The sequence below is a fragment of the Plecotus auritus genome (genome assembly GCF_963455305.1).
Source record: "Plecotus auritus genome assembly, chromosome: 6".
Lineage (NCBI taxonomy): Eukaryota > Metazoa > Chordata > Mammalia > Chiroptera > Vespertilionidae > Plecotus > Plecotus auritus.
Window position 1 is genome coordinate 21,531,741 of NC_137773.1, and position 12,541 is coordinate 21,544,281.

The 12,541-nt window shown below is 54.8% G+C and overlaps 2 protein-coding genes across 10 annotated transcripts in view; one reads left to right on the plus strand and one right to left on the minus strand.

Moving 5' to 3' along the window:
• Nucleotides 1-3,810, plus strand: part of TNIP1 (TNFAIP3 interacting protein 1) — a 43,846-nt gene extending 40,036 nt beyond the window's left edge. For 7 of the 9 annotated variants that reach the window (XM_080671780.1, XM_080671772.1, XM_080671773.1 and 4 more), the window contains 4 exons: nt 83-148; nt 920-1,111; nt 2,341-2,431; nt 2,988-3,810. In XM_080671780.1, coding sequence (XP_080527906.1) covers nt 83-148; nt 920-1,111; nt 2,341-2,431; nt 2,988-3,022 — 384 coding nt within the window. In that variant the 3' untranslated portion in view covers nt 3,023-3,810. The remainder of the gene's footprint in view (nt 1-82; nt 149-919; nt 1,112-2,340; nt 2,432-2,987) is intronic. The other 2 variants (XM_080671774.1, XM_080671779.1) reach the window with 1 other exon arrangement.
• A 472-nt stretch (nt 3,811-4,282) lies between these two features.
• Nucleotides 4,283-12,290, minus strand: GPX3 (glutathione peroxidase 3). The gene is made up of 5 exons (XM_080671781.1): nt 12,013-12,290; nt 7,428-7,581; nt 6,249-6,366; nt 5,702-5,801; nt 4,283-5,317 (listed from the first exon to the last, which is right to left on the minus strand). Exons 1-5 carry the CDS (start codon nt 12,094-12,096, stop codon nt 5,096-5,098), a joined length of 678 nt encoding a protein of 225 aa, XP_080527907.1. The 5' UTR covers nt 12,097-12,290; the 3' UTR covers nt 4,283-5,095.
• Between the last annotated feature and the right edge of the window lie 251 nt (nt 12,291-12,541).

Consider the following 12,541-nt stretch of genomic DNA (forward strand, 5'->3'; position numbering starts at 1 on the left):
CTGGGGCTGCTTAAGCCCAGGTCCAGGCTTGGCCACGAAGCACCTGGGCCAACAGTCTTCTCTCCCTCCTTTCTTCTCTCAGCTAAAAGCATTCAAAGATGAAGAGAAGGCGAAAGAAGCCCTCAAACAGCAGAAGAGGAAAGCAAAGGTGAGGGGGCTCAAGGAGGAAGCAGCATTTACTTCACTGACCTTCAGAGAGCTACAGTCTGATGGGAGAGGCATTGTTTGCTCAGGTGCCCAACTAACTAATGAGTAATGCAGTAAAGCATTTAGAACAGTACTTGGGACGGAGTAAGTACTCAGGTCACATTAGCTGTCATCATTGTTGCTATTCCATGCCATGTGCCAGCCTTCTGTGCCCATGTCCTAGCTTTCAGAGAACTAACATTCTAGAGCAGTGGTTCTCAACCTTCCTAATGCCGTGACCCTTTAATACAGTTCCTCATGTTGTGGTGACCCCCAACCATAAAATTATTTTCGTTGCTACTTCATAACTGGAATTTTGCTACTGTTATGAATCGTAATGTAAATATCTGTGTTTTCCGATGATCTTAGGCGACCCTACTAGCGGTTTTCAACCTGTGGGTCACCGGCCTGTTCTCTGCCTCACAGGGCCCTTCCCCAGGGCTGGGCCAGGCGACCCACAGGTTGAGAACTGCTGCTGTAGAGCCTAAGACCATCGGAAAACACAGATATTTACATTACGATTCATTAACAGTAGCAAAATTACAGTTATGAAGTAGCAATGAAAATAATTTTATGGTTGGGGGTCACCACAACATGAGGAACTGTATTAAAGGGTCGCGGCATTAGGAAGGTTGAGAACCACTGTTCTAGAGGATGAGAGATGAGATGGTGTCACTGGGGATGGCCCTGCAGCCTCTCACAGGCCAGAGCCAGACATCAGCCTTTCTTGCAGGCCTCGGCAGAGCGCTACCACGTGGAGCCCCACCCGGAGCACCTCTGCGGGGCCTACCCCTATGCCTATCCACCCATGCCAGCTATGATGCCACATCACGGCTATGAGGATTGGTCCCAGATCCGCTACCCCCCACCCCCCATGGCTATGGAGCACCCACCCCCACTCCCCAACTCGCGCCTCTATCATATGGTGAGTCTGTGTCCCTCCTTCACCCCAGGACCCACACAGGGCCACCCCAGACACTTTCCAGAGGGCAAAGTCAAGTGGGGGTGTCAAAAACTCCACTCTTGGCTCCTTCCTAACAGCACTGTGCTGTGCGGGCGGATGTCCAGGGCCCGGCTCTGGCCTGCTATCCCAGGGGCAGGACTCCAGCCCAGAGCCACTGATGTAAGACAGAAAAGGCTGAGAAAGAGGGCTGGGTAGCAAGGAGGACTCCCTCCAGCCAACCAGGCCAGGGTATCAGAGTGTGGGTTTGACTTTGTCTTCTAACTTCCACATGTGGTCAGGCACCACAGATCCTCACCATGCATTCTCACCCTCCCCTTTTTCTCCTTCTCTTTTTTTCAGTTTCCTTCTCTCTCTCTCTGCTTTCTTCTCTTTTCCTTGCTTATCATTGTTTCTCCAAAGAGCTGCTGTCACCTGTCCCATCCTCTCCAGTCCCTCTGCCACAGCCCCCTCAGGCAGCCCCACTCTCACCTGGACAGGGACAGCAGCCTCCTATCCGGCCTCTCTTTCAGCTTTTCTCCCTATGACCATTCTCTCTCCCTGTGACCATTCTTTACTGGAGTGTAACGTGGGGCTTAAGAGGTTGACTCTGGGGTTATAGAGATCTGGGTTCTAATAAACGTTTGGCCACTTTTCTAGAAAGTTACTTAACCCCTCTGAGCCTCAGTTTCCCTATCTGTAAAATGGGGATGGCAACCTGGATTGTTGTAAGAATTCCATTACAGTCGACTCTCCATATCCACCTGTTCCACATCCATGGGTTCAATCAATCGTGGATTGAAAATATCCGGAAAAAATGTTACATTGTTGCTGACATGTACCATGTAGTTAGGCTGACAATGGTTGATTGTACTGAACAAGACCTTCTTTAAAATCATTATTCCCTTAACAATACAGTATAACAACTATTTACCTGACATTCATGTTATATTATGTACTGTAATCCAGAGATGATTTAAAGTATATGGGAGGATGTGTGTAGGTTATATACGAATACAACAACATTTCATACAAGTGACTTGAGTATCCTTGGATTTTGGTATCCCTGGGATAGGGGGTGATCCTGGAACCAATCCCCTGAGTATACTGAGGGAGAACTGTATACTTGATTACTATGTGTTTAGTACTGTTTAGTGCTGCTATTGTAATTGTCAAGTGTGGTTGTTGATTACTAAGCTCCAGTTCTGTTGCAGCCAGAATACACCTGGCGGCCACCCTATGGAGGGATGCGCAATCAGACCTCCCAAGTGATGGACTCGCCTGCAGCTAGGCCTGCAGAACCAGGTAAGCGTGATCCCCTCGTACAGAGGGGCTTGGGGAGGGTCTCAGCTGTGCAGAAACAGGGGGGCTCTGCCGGGAGGTAGTGGGCCTCTTCACGAAGGTGTGCGAGCCAAGGCTGTAGGCAGCTTGGAGGGAGTGAGGTTGGAGGAGCTAGTGGTTGGGAGGAGGGATTGGGCTGCTCAGTCATTTTCTCATGTTCCCCAGAGGCGGCCACATGGGCAGGGCTGTCCCCTCTTCTGGAACTGCCCCACTTCTGGGATCGAGCGAGACTGACTAGGCTCCAACACTTCCTAGAACTGGGACTTTGGGCAGGTTTTTAAAACCTCTTTGGGCCCCAGCTCCCTCCTCCATAAAGGGATAGCCATTTGCCTGCTTCATAGGACTGAACTGCATGTATTGAAAGATGAATGTACCTAAGGTACTTTGCCCAGAGCCTGGCGCTCGGTAACACTGAATAACTCGAGCTGTTGCTTTCACTGTTACTGTATTGGTTTCCACAGGACTTTGAAACCTACTGTACCACCTCATCTTTAAGTCCTCAATATTTTTGTTTATTTAGACTCTGCAAAAAATGACCGCAAGGGGCCTCAGTGAGACCAGATTACTTCACTTGGCTCCACCTTCGTCCTGCAGAGCCAGCTGACCTCAGATTTCTGAAAAACTAGAGGCCACGTGCTCTGTGTGGCCAGAGTCTGAGCCAGACAGGAAGCTGAGAGGGGCCACCCGCCTGTGGCCTGGCCCCAACCTGAACTGTTTGCAGATTGGGGAGGCTCTACCCAGAAGGCTTCCGTCTGCGCCCTTCCTTTGGCACGACTGGAAAAAACTCACTGTCCTGCCACCGTGTGGAGAGGACCTGCCATCCTTGTGGAATCTGCCGGGGGATGTCAGTCACAGTGGGGTGCAGCTGAGACCCCTTTCTTTCAAAACTCCCCCAGAAGTGGTTCCAGCTTCTCTGGGGACCACGTTCAATTCATGTGTGTGTTTAATTTTGCTTCAAGCTCTGTAGTAGCAGGACCTAGACCACGCCCAGCCCTTCCCCTCTGTGGGGAGCTGCGGGAAGAGTACGTTTGCCTCTGGGAGCCAAAGAGAACGAGGGATGTTCTGCTGCGGGGCCCTCCACCTCCGCCCAAGGCAGCCTTGTTAGCGCCACTGCAGCCGGGGTGAAGGCCATGCTGCTGAGGGCCCAAGCCTGAAGCCGCCAGGCCCTTGGCCCCGCCACTGGAGGCCTGCAGTGCTGGAGGCCCGGACTGGGGTGGCTGTCCGTCCCTGGGCAGCCCTTTGCACGAATCTTGGACATAAATCCAAGTGGAAGTTTCTGTAACTGGTGTTTTTATGTCGCGGCTGATGTTCCATCCCCGTCAATCAGAATGCTGCTTTCCTGGTCCCTGTCCTCTGTGTCCCCCCACCGCCCGACCCCGGTCTCCCGAGAGCGTCACTGTTACTCTTGGCTGATGTCCCTGGGGTCCTGCTCAGAGCCTCCGTGACAGCGGGGCATCCAGGAGCAGTGGAAGGAGCCTGGGCTGGGAGTCGGGTGACCTGGTCTACATTCCAGTCCCGCACCGCTCATTGGGAGACCTTGGGCAAGGCCTGGGCTTCTGTGAGCCTCATTTCCCTCACTCATCAAATAGAACACCTCACCTCAGCCCTTGGAGAATCATGGGAGGGAATGAGAATAGATGTTCATAAACTCCAAATGCTGAGTGAGAGAAGCAGAATGGGCCTAGGTAGAAAGCAAAAAGCAAGGGCCCAAAGCACTCCATGTCTTCTCTCTCATATCTCCACCCCCCCCCCCCCCAGCCCCCCGCCTTGTCCGCTGGAGCGGCCCCATAGAGGAAGCACCACAGTAGGCTCAGCTGCTGCAGAAAGGCCTTTACTGGGCAGATTGGGGTGAGTCTATGCCAATGGGCCAGGGTGAGGGATGAGAGCACATCCTCCGAAGTAGCAGGGGTGGCATCCCTGCCTGGGGGTCTCAGCCTGAATGCACAAAGGCTGGCCCTTCAGACAGGCTCAGGGGAGGTCCGCCCACTAGGGCTTCGGGCCCCTCCTTCATAGAGACGCCACTCCTGACACGGGGAATGTGGCCCTTACTCTCACGTCTGCCTTGGCTGCTCAGGGAGCACTATGGGGTGGGGTGAGGGGCTTGGGAGGGCCCTTCAGGAAGGAGAGAGACCGTACAGAGGAGAGGAGGGAGGATGGACAGTGTGGTAGACCCAGAAACTTCTGGGCACTGCCGTGGTGGTACTTGGAGGCAGGGGGAGATGCTGGCCCCAAAGCTGAGGTCCAGGGAGAGCAGAATAATTGTGTCTAGAGCTGGTTTCTTCTTTGGGCTTGGCTCAAAGTGAATTGTTATCACTGGGGCAGAGAACTGGAGAGAAAGGGTGTTATTTTCTAGCATTCTCCACAGCACACAGCCGTGGACACATACTGGTACACATTCCTGGGTATTCGTCCAGGTAGACACATGTGGCTGCACACTCATGTGCATTCACACATGATCTCACACCTGCAAACACCCATGTGCACAGCAGTACAGACACATATTTGCACACTGGGGCCTTGTATAGTAGGAAGGGTCTGGTAGGAGTGGTGTAGCTGGAGATATGGATTCCTTCCTGAACAGAGTCCCTCCCGGGCCCTGTGTGGTGGACGTAGGGTGGGGCAGGCCTGTTACTTCCCCCTGACACCCAGGGCTGCCTGCTCCCTCATGTAGGCCAGGATGTCCATCTTGACGTTGCTGACCGGGGTCCGGTGGTACCAGCGCATGATGGGTTTACCGTCTGGCCCCACCAGGAACTTCTCAAAGTTCCAGCGGATGTCATGGACCTTCATGGGTTCCCAGAAGAGGCGGTTAGGCGAGCCCAGGAGCTCCGAGGTGGGAGGGCAGGAGTTCTGGAACAGGGATGAATAATGTTAACCCTGCTCAGGGCCCACCTCCTGGGGGTGGGAGGCACGAGAACAGCCTGTCGCTGAGGAAGGAGCACCAGTTTGGGAGACTGGATCTCAGAATCATGGTTGGCTCTAGTAGATCGTGAGACCCTTAACGTGTACCTTCTGGGGCCCTGCCTGGGCCTTATTGTAAAATGGGCTGATGAGATCTAGGGTGTGCAAAGCCTTCTAGTGGAATGATAGTTGGATGCCCAGAAATTCCCCCAGAGCAGGGCAGGGCAGGGCAGGGCAGCACGGCCTTTCTCTGTAGGGGCTGGAGCCGAGCAGCCGCGCCCAGAGCCAGCATTGCCGGGCAGAGCCGCTCCGCAAAGGTGGCTGCGCACTCACCTTCAGGAACGTGTAGACCTTCTGCTCTTTCTCCCCATTCACATCTCCTTTCTCAAAGAGTTGGAAATTGGGGACGAAGCCCCCACCCGGTCGCACATGCCTATGAGAAATGTTCTTAGGTGGGTCCCAAGGTGATGAATAGGCACACGGCTCAGAAATGAGAGGGAGGGAGGGACAGGGCAGGGGGTGCTGGGAATCTGGGTTTTATTCCCTAGTGGGCAGTGGGAGCCAATGAATATTGACTGGGCAAAGGCATAATGTGGGTCTGCAGTCTTCTCTTTCCATTTCAGTACCTTCTCAGTAACCCCTGCCCCCCACATGCACCCTCCCACCCGTCATGCACTCACAACTAGTCCTCCCTGTCCGTTCCTCCCCTATCCCTTCTTCCCCTCATTCCATTAAGTGGGGTTCCTGGAGAGGGAGAGGAACTTGAGGGCTGATAAATGTGCATCATGAGTGGGAGCCAGTGCAAGAGATGCCTGGCGCCCGGGCTGGGGCGCAGCTGGCTGTGCGGGAGGAGCTTTCTGGACGCTGAGTGAGCACTCACTTGAGGGTGGGTAGGATCTCCGAGTTCTCTCCTGGCTCCTGTTTTCCAAATTGGTTGCAGGGGAAGCCCAGAATGACCAGACCAAATGGTTGCAGCTCTTCCTGTAGTGCATTCAGTTCTGGGCCAGGGAGAGAGCAGAGGCCGGGTAGCCTGGTGAGGAGCCCTGCCTCATCACACCACCACTTGCTTGCCGTGGTGCAGCTCAAATCACGGAGGCCTGACAGCGGGGCTTGCCCAGGATCGCTCTGCGAATGTGTCAGTGCTGGGCATCAAGTCCCACCCCCCTGACGCAGCTGGATGGGTTGCAGGTTTTGGGGAAAAGCAAGTAACACCCTTCCTCAAATCAGTATTCAGTCACGGGCCCACTGCCAAGTTCCTTCAGGACTGAGTCTCCTGGAACAAGAACTAGCCATCCCTGGGGGAAGGCAGAGGACTTCCCTGGGGTGAAGTGGGGCCCTCACAACCCTCCTATACTCTGGGAAGCAGGGATCCAAGGGAGGTCCTGGCCCAGATCCCTCTGCCCGTGGCCTGTACTAGGCCATGCCCAACCCTACTCCTGCACAAACGCATGGCTCTATTCCGAGGCCTGACAGAAGCATTCTAAACAGAGCATCCCTGCCCACTTTGCAGCCCAGCCGCCATCACTGCACTTGCAGGAATTTCCCATAATTGCCAGGCAGTACATTCAGACTGCCCTGCTTCCTCCCAGCCCCTCGCAGCCAACTGTGCTCAGCCCCAGAGCATTTTCCTGCCGGCGCTGTCAGTCCTGTGCCTGCCTGGTTGCCTGGCTAAAGGAAATGTGTGGGGACACTAGAGTTCCCAGAATGTGGGTGAAACGCCTTGAGTCACTGCCGGCCTTCCAGATAGGGGCCAGGAGAAGTATCTCAGCAAGACAACGCTACCATTCCTCTGTCCAGGGAAAGGACACTTTAGGCACAAACGCAACCTCCTCCATCCCTCTGCTTTTAGGGCAGTTGTGCTGAGGGATGAAGGATTGCAAGGAGTCTTCTAGAACATGTCCAAGGCAAGCAGATCTCAGATTTAGATAATCATCTTCACAAGACCATGGCACAGAGAACTGGGATGCACGGTTTGGAATCTCATGATCATTGTCCCCCTCCCCGTTCGAAATATTCCCAACTGGCAGAAACGGCCCCGAATAAAGCAGAGGGCTCTTACCAATGTACTGGCCCGTCAGGCCTCAGTAGCTGGCCACGTTGACAAAGAGGACGTATTTGCCAGCATACTGCTTGAAGGGGATGTACTCCTCCCCGTTGAGGGTGAGGGCTCCATACTCGAAGATGGTGCCGCTCACACCAGCATGGCAGTCCGTCTGGAACGAGACCAGCGTCAGGCAGTGGTTAGAGCTAGAAGGGAACTTGGGCATCTCCACTTTCAAGACCATGAAAGACCCCAAGACCACTCCAGGCTTTGGAACTAGACTAGCACCGAGGCCTCCTACTTCCTTGCACAAGGAAATGATTGTGGAAGCACTTAGTATGCTGGTGAGTGCCATGGAAACCGGGAGGTGACTTACTGTCATCAGTATTGCACAGCACACGTGGATTCATAAAGATTTACCAGCCCTGAGGGACACTATGGTTTCGTTACTGGATGGGCTAATGGAGACTGGGTGGGCGGCTGTTGCAAGAATCCAGGCAAGTGATGATGAGGCTGAACCAGCCTTGGGCAAACTACGGCCCGCGGGCCGGATCCGGCTGTTCTATCCGGTTCTCTTGCTCTCCCCTCTGCTCCTTTACTTTGAATTTATATTAGTTCACACAAACACTCCATCCATGCTTTTGTTCTGGCCCTCTGGTCCAGTTTAAGAACCCATTGTGGCCCTCGAGTCAAAAAGTTTGCCCACCCCTGATAAACCATTGTAAAGGCAGAACTGAGCAGGAAGAAGGAAGGGGCAGGCTGGAGAGAGGTGATTCAGAGGTTCCAGACCTGGGGGACTGGACAGCTGAGGCTGTGGTTGTAGAATAGGGACCCAGGAGGAGGAGCCAGGCATGGGGAAAGGCCGCGTGAGGATGAAGGGTAACGAGCAGCACCTCGCATATATCAGATGTCCCTATGAGTGAGCCGTTGTGACGACGAGCCTTGTGCCTTCCTCTCTGCCCAACCTCTGCTCCACAGTCAACCTCCAGGACAAGTAGGAACAGGGTGCAATGGACTGCAAGTCGGGGGACCTGGATTCCACGTCTAGCTCTGCCCCTAATTCGCTGTGTGGTCCTGGACTGGCCCTTTCTCTTCTCTGGACCTCAGCTTCCTCGTTTATGAGAATCTTGAACTGGATCAGCTCTTCTCAATCACGATGGCTGGACAGCATGCTGTCAGTGGGAATGCTGCTAACAAGCACGAGGTTGCATTCACTTCACTGCCCCTCCCTCAGCTCTGGCCCAGATTACAAAAATCTGGGTCTGTTCTTGAAAGAATGTCATGGCACCAATAACACAACCAGCAGGTGCTCTGGTCGTGGTGGGAAAGAAAAGAGCTTGCCACTATTGTATCGGGTCATCTCTACGGTGCTTTCTGGCCCTGACTACCAATGGGAAGTGGAAAGACAAGCAAAGTAGCATTACAGACCCGGGCAGACAGACACAGGTGAATGGAGTTAGAGAAGAAAGTCCACACCTTCTCTTCCCATCAGTCCTGGAAGACTTGCTGTTGAGGTGAGGTACCTGGGCCCAAGTGGGTGTGAAGGGAGCCCTCTGCGCTGGCAGGGCGTGGCTCCAGGAGGCTGAAGGAAAGCCACCTCTGTCTTGAAGAGGCCACAGGTCTGCTGAGCAGGTGAGGCTGGGTCCCGCCATTCCCTGGCAGCCGCAAGCTCTCTTGGCTTCGGTGCAAATTCCCTGCTTTACATGAGTCTAATATTCCATGCCCATGACTTGGTGGGTGCTGAAGGCAGGCCTTAGACCTAAGCTCAATATTTCTCCAGCCGCTGGGCCTTCATGGCCCCATCTGGGGTCAGTTCCACCTCAAAATACAAACAACTGAGGGCACAGCAGTCACACCCCAGGGTGCACGAGGTCAAGCAGCCAGGAGGCAAGGCCTCCCAGCACGCCTCTCCACCCCCTCCACTCTGCCCTGATCCAAAGACAAACTCTGGGGAATGGAGAGAACAAAAGCCAAAAGGTTGTCCAAATAATGAAAGCCTGTAAACAACAGGAGGATCCACTTCCGGGCACAGTTTCAGGGTGGGGGTGGGGCGAGGGGAACCTCCTCTCATCAGGTTTCAGTCTTTGCTGGCTCACTCTCTGAGCGTCCCCAAATGGCTGTGAGAATCTGATGGCAGGTCAAAAAGTCTTAAAAGCCTCTCTTGGGAAGAAACCCCCACATCCAGGGGTAGTGATTATTCTGCCTGCAGCCAGGGTAGAGGGCCCTGCTGTTCCCACATTATTGTGAAGAGGCCTTTGATGTTCCCCAGCCACTGTGAAGGTGATGCACTGGCAGGGTGTCTCCAGGAGGAAGGACCAGTGACAGAGCTTCCTCACTTTCTACTGGGACCAGTGAGGTCAGTGCTCAGGGCTCAGACCAATGCGGCTCAGCGTGGCCAGGGTCGGGGAAGCCATGGCTTGCACTCACCACTGGGCACTACAGCCAGTGCTTACATAAGCCTCCTTACCCCCTCTGGGCCTATGGAATCCCAGAGCCCTCACCTTAAACAGGGGAGGCCAGAGAAGATGGAGGGCAGGGCAGTGAGCATGCCTCAGTCCTCCCAGTTGGACAAGACAGGAGAGTTCTGATGGCTTGAGAGGGGGAGGTGCATAGGGACTCAGCTGGCTGCACTTGCGTCTTTCTCCTTTCCTATCTTACCACTCCCATCAATGGGATGCTGTGAAGGGAGAACTGGACTGGGGGCAGGAGACCTGAGCTCTGGGCCTGGCCGTGCCTCTGACTCTGTAACTACTGCTCTTCCTGCTCCTTATTGTGAGATGGGGTCAGATTCAGGGCTGTCATAAGGGCCCTTCAGCTCCATCTGTCTGTGGTTCCATGATTCTCTCTGCCTGATTTAGTCACCTAGAAACCAGCGGTTACTAGGATCCTGTGCACGTCAGCAGCTGTTACTCTCTACAGCTTCTACACAGTCCTTTGAGCAGCCCTGAGCTGGACTGGAGAGGGGACACAGCAAGGAAAGGAGCATTCCCTTTGTTCTCTAGCCCCTCCCTTTGAGTGGGAGGAGAAACATCTCTCTGGGGCAGTCACCTTTGGTCCAGCCCATTCTCCACATGCCCCTGCCTGACCTCTTGGCCCTGGGGTGAGGGTAATGTAAACAGTTTGAGCCCTAGAACCAGGGTGATGACATCGCAACTATCTGCTGACCAGGGAAGAAAGATGGCCATGCCCAAACTGTTATTAGCCAGCAAGTCCTAGCTGGTAGCATCTGATATGATCATACCTCCCTAAGACTTTTCTTGGCCATATCCATCCTGTTCTCTCTAAGTCCATCTATTCCTCCCCAGAGTTCTACGGAGAACACACAGCTATGATGAAGGAACCCTGTGCTTGGAATGGGCTTCCTGAGCAGTGGATAGAATTTTGGAAACGGAATCATAGACTCGTAAGATCTTAGAATAAAGACCCAGAAGATTTTAAGAACACAGAGGCTCAAAGCTTCTCTTGAGCTTGCACAAGCCTGGTGTATGTGTGTGTTGGGAGGTTGGAGACGGGAATCTCTCTCTATTCCTGGCTTCTGCCTCCCTACCCTGGGAAGAGGAGAAATCTCCAGGGCCCACCTTGGCACATGCAATCCAAGGAGATAGGCATGCTAGGTCGTCCTGGCCTCAGCAACCCCACTGTAGCGAAAGGTCACACGGCCTGCTGGGGATACACTGGGGCCCAGGAGACTTCGGCCTCCCCCACTGAGCTGGCAGTGCCCAGCCTGCTCCAACTACCAGGTGTGCTCAGGCCAATATGGGCAGTGGTGGGGTGGCCGGGGGGGGGGGGGGGGGGGAGTGGAGGCTGCCCCACAGCAGGAAACCCTCCTGAGAACAGCGTGTGGATTTTGCAGCTTCTCTAAGCATCATCCCTTCTGAAATCATCAGCTTCATTTTGCCGCTGCCTCCCACCCCACCCCACCCCACCTCACCCCACACTCACCTCCTGCAGATGGAGGAGCAGGTCCTAAGGAGTGGGGACCTAGTCAGGGACCTGGGAGTTGTGCCCTGCCAGTCCAGAGCTCCTTCTATCACAGATCTCTGCCTCTTCTACCAATGCCCAAATCCACGTGCATCTCTACCTGCGTTTATTCTTGGACTAGAGGAGCCCCAAGGCAATTCTTCATAACGGGACTGCCCAGCTGCAATTCTCCCCCCTTCCTCCTGGCCTGTCAGTCTCCCTGGGAACCTCCACGGCCAACCAGTTGCCAAGTCTCTAGGCCTTTTCTGTGAGCGCACCCCCTTCAGGCCTGTCTGGAGGGGAGCAGCTAGGAGCCAGAGGTGGCATGGATGTAGCAAGGCGACCCCAGGTAGCCATGGCGGAGAACTCGCGAACTTGGGGAGAGGGACTTTCCTCCCCTATTCACTGCGCACCCGGGGCACCCAGGCTTTCAACAGATAGAACTGCGAGGAGAGGAGACGGAGGGTCTGGATGTAGGGGTCCCGAGGCAGAAGAGAGAAGCAACCGGAGTTAAAGGCGTCCCTCTCCCCTAGGTGTCGCCCTTCTGGAGGGGAGCCCGGGGAAGAGGGGTGCCTCGCCACTGCGAGATGGACACCTGGGGGCTATGCGCGTTCCCCGGCCCCCACCCCGGAGGCTCACTCACCTTGGACTTCTCCTGCCCCCGGCTCGGCACGAGGCCGGCCAGGAGCAGGGAGAAAAGGCAGGATGCCCGGAGCAGCCGAGCCATGGCGCGCGGAGGGTGCGTCTCGGACTGGCCTGAGACGCTGATCCCGGGCCACCTTCCGTCTGAGGTGGCCAGTGCACTCAGCCACCTTTCAAGCCCTCAGCGATGACCAATCCGCGACCGGCCCCGAGTCCTTGCAGCCAATCGCAGGCCGGCTGGCATTTCGGGGGCGGGCACGATTTCCCCGCTTCTCCCCCTCCCCAGGCTCGGGGCGACAGTGACATAAGCAAGTCTGGACCGAGAGGTGGGAGCCAGGTCCTTGTGACCCTGAGAGGCGCCCCCCTTCTTTTGGCTCTAAAGTGCGGGAGGAGGCAGACACCATGCCGCCAGCACAGCCAGGGAAAGGGCTTTAGATAGCCGGGAAGAACTGATGGAAGGCTCAATGTTGGGAAGGCTCAATCCTAGTCTAGAGCATTTCTTTTTTTTTTTTTTTTTTAAATATATTTTA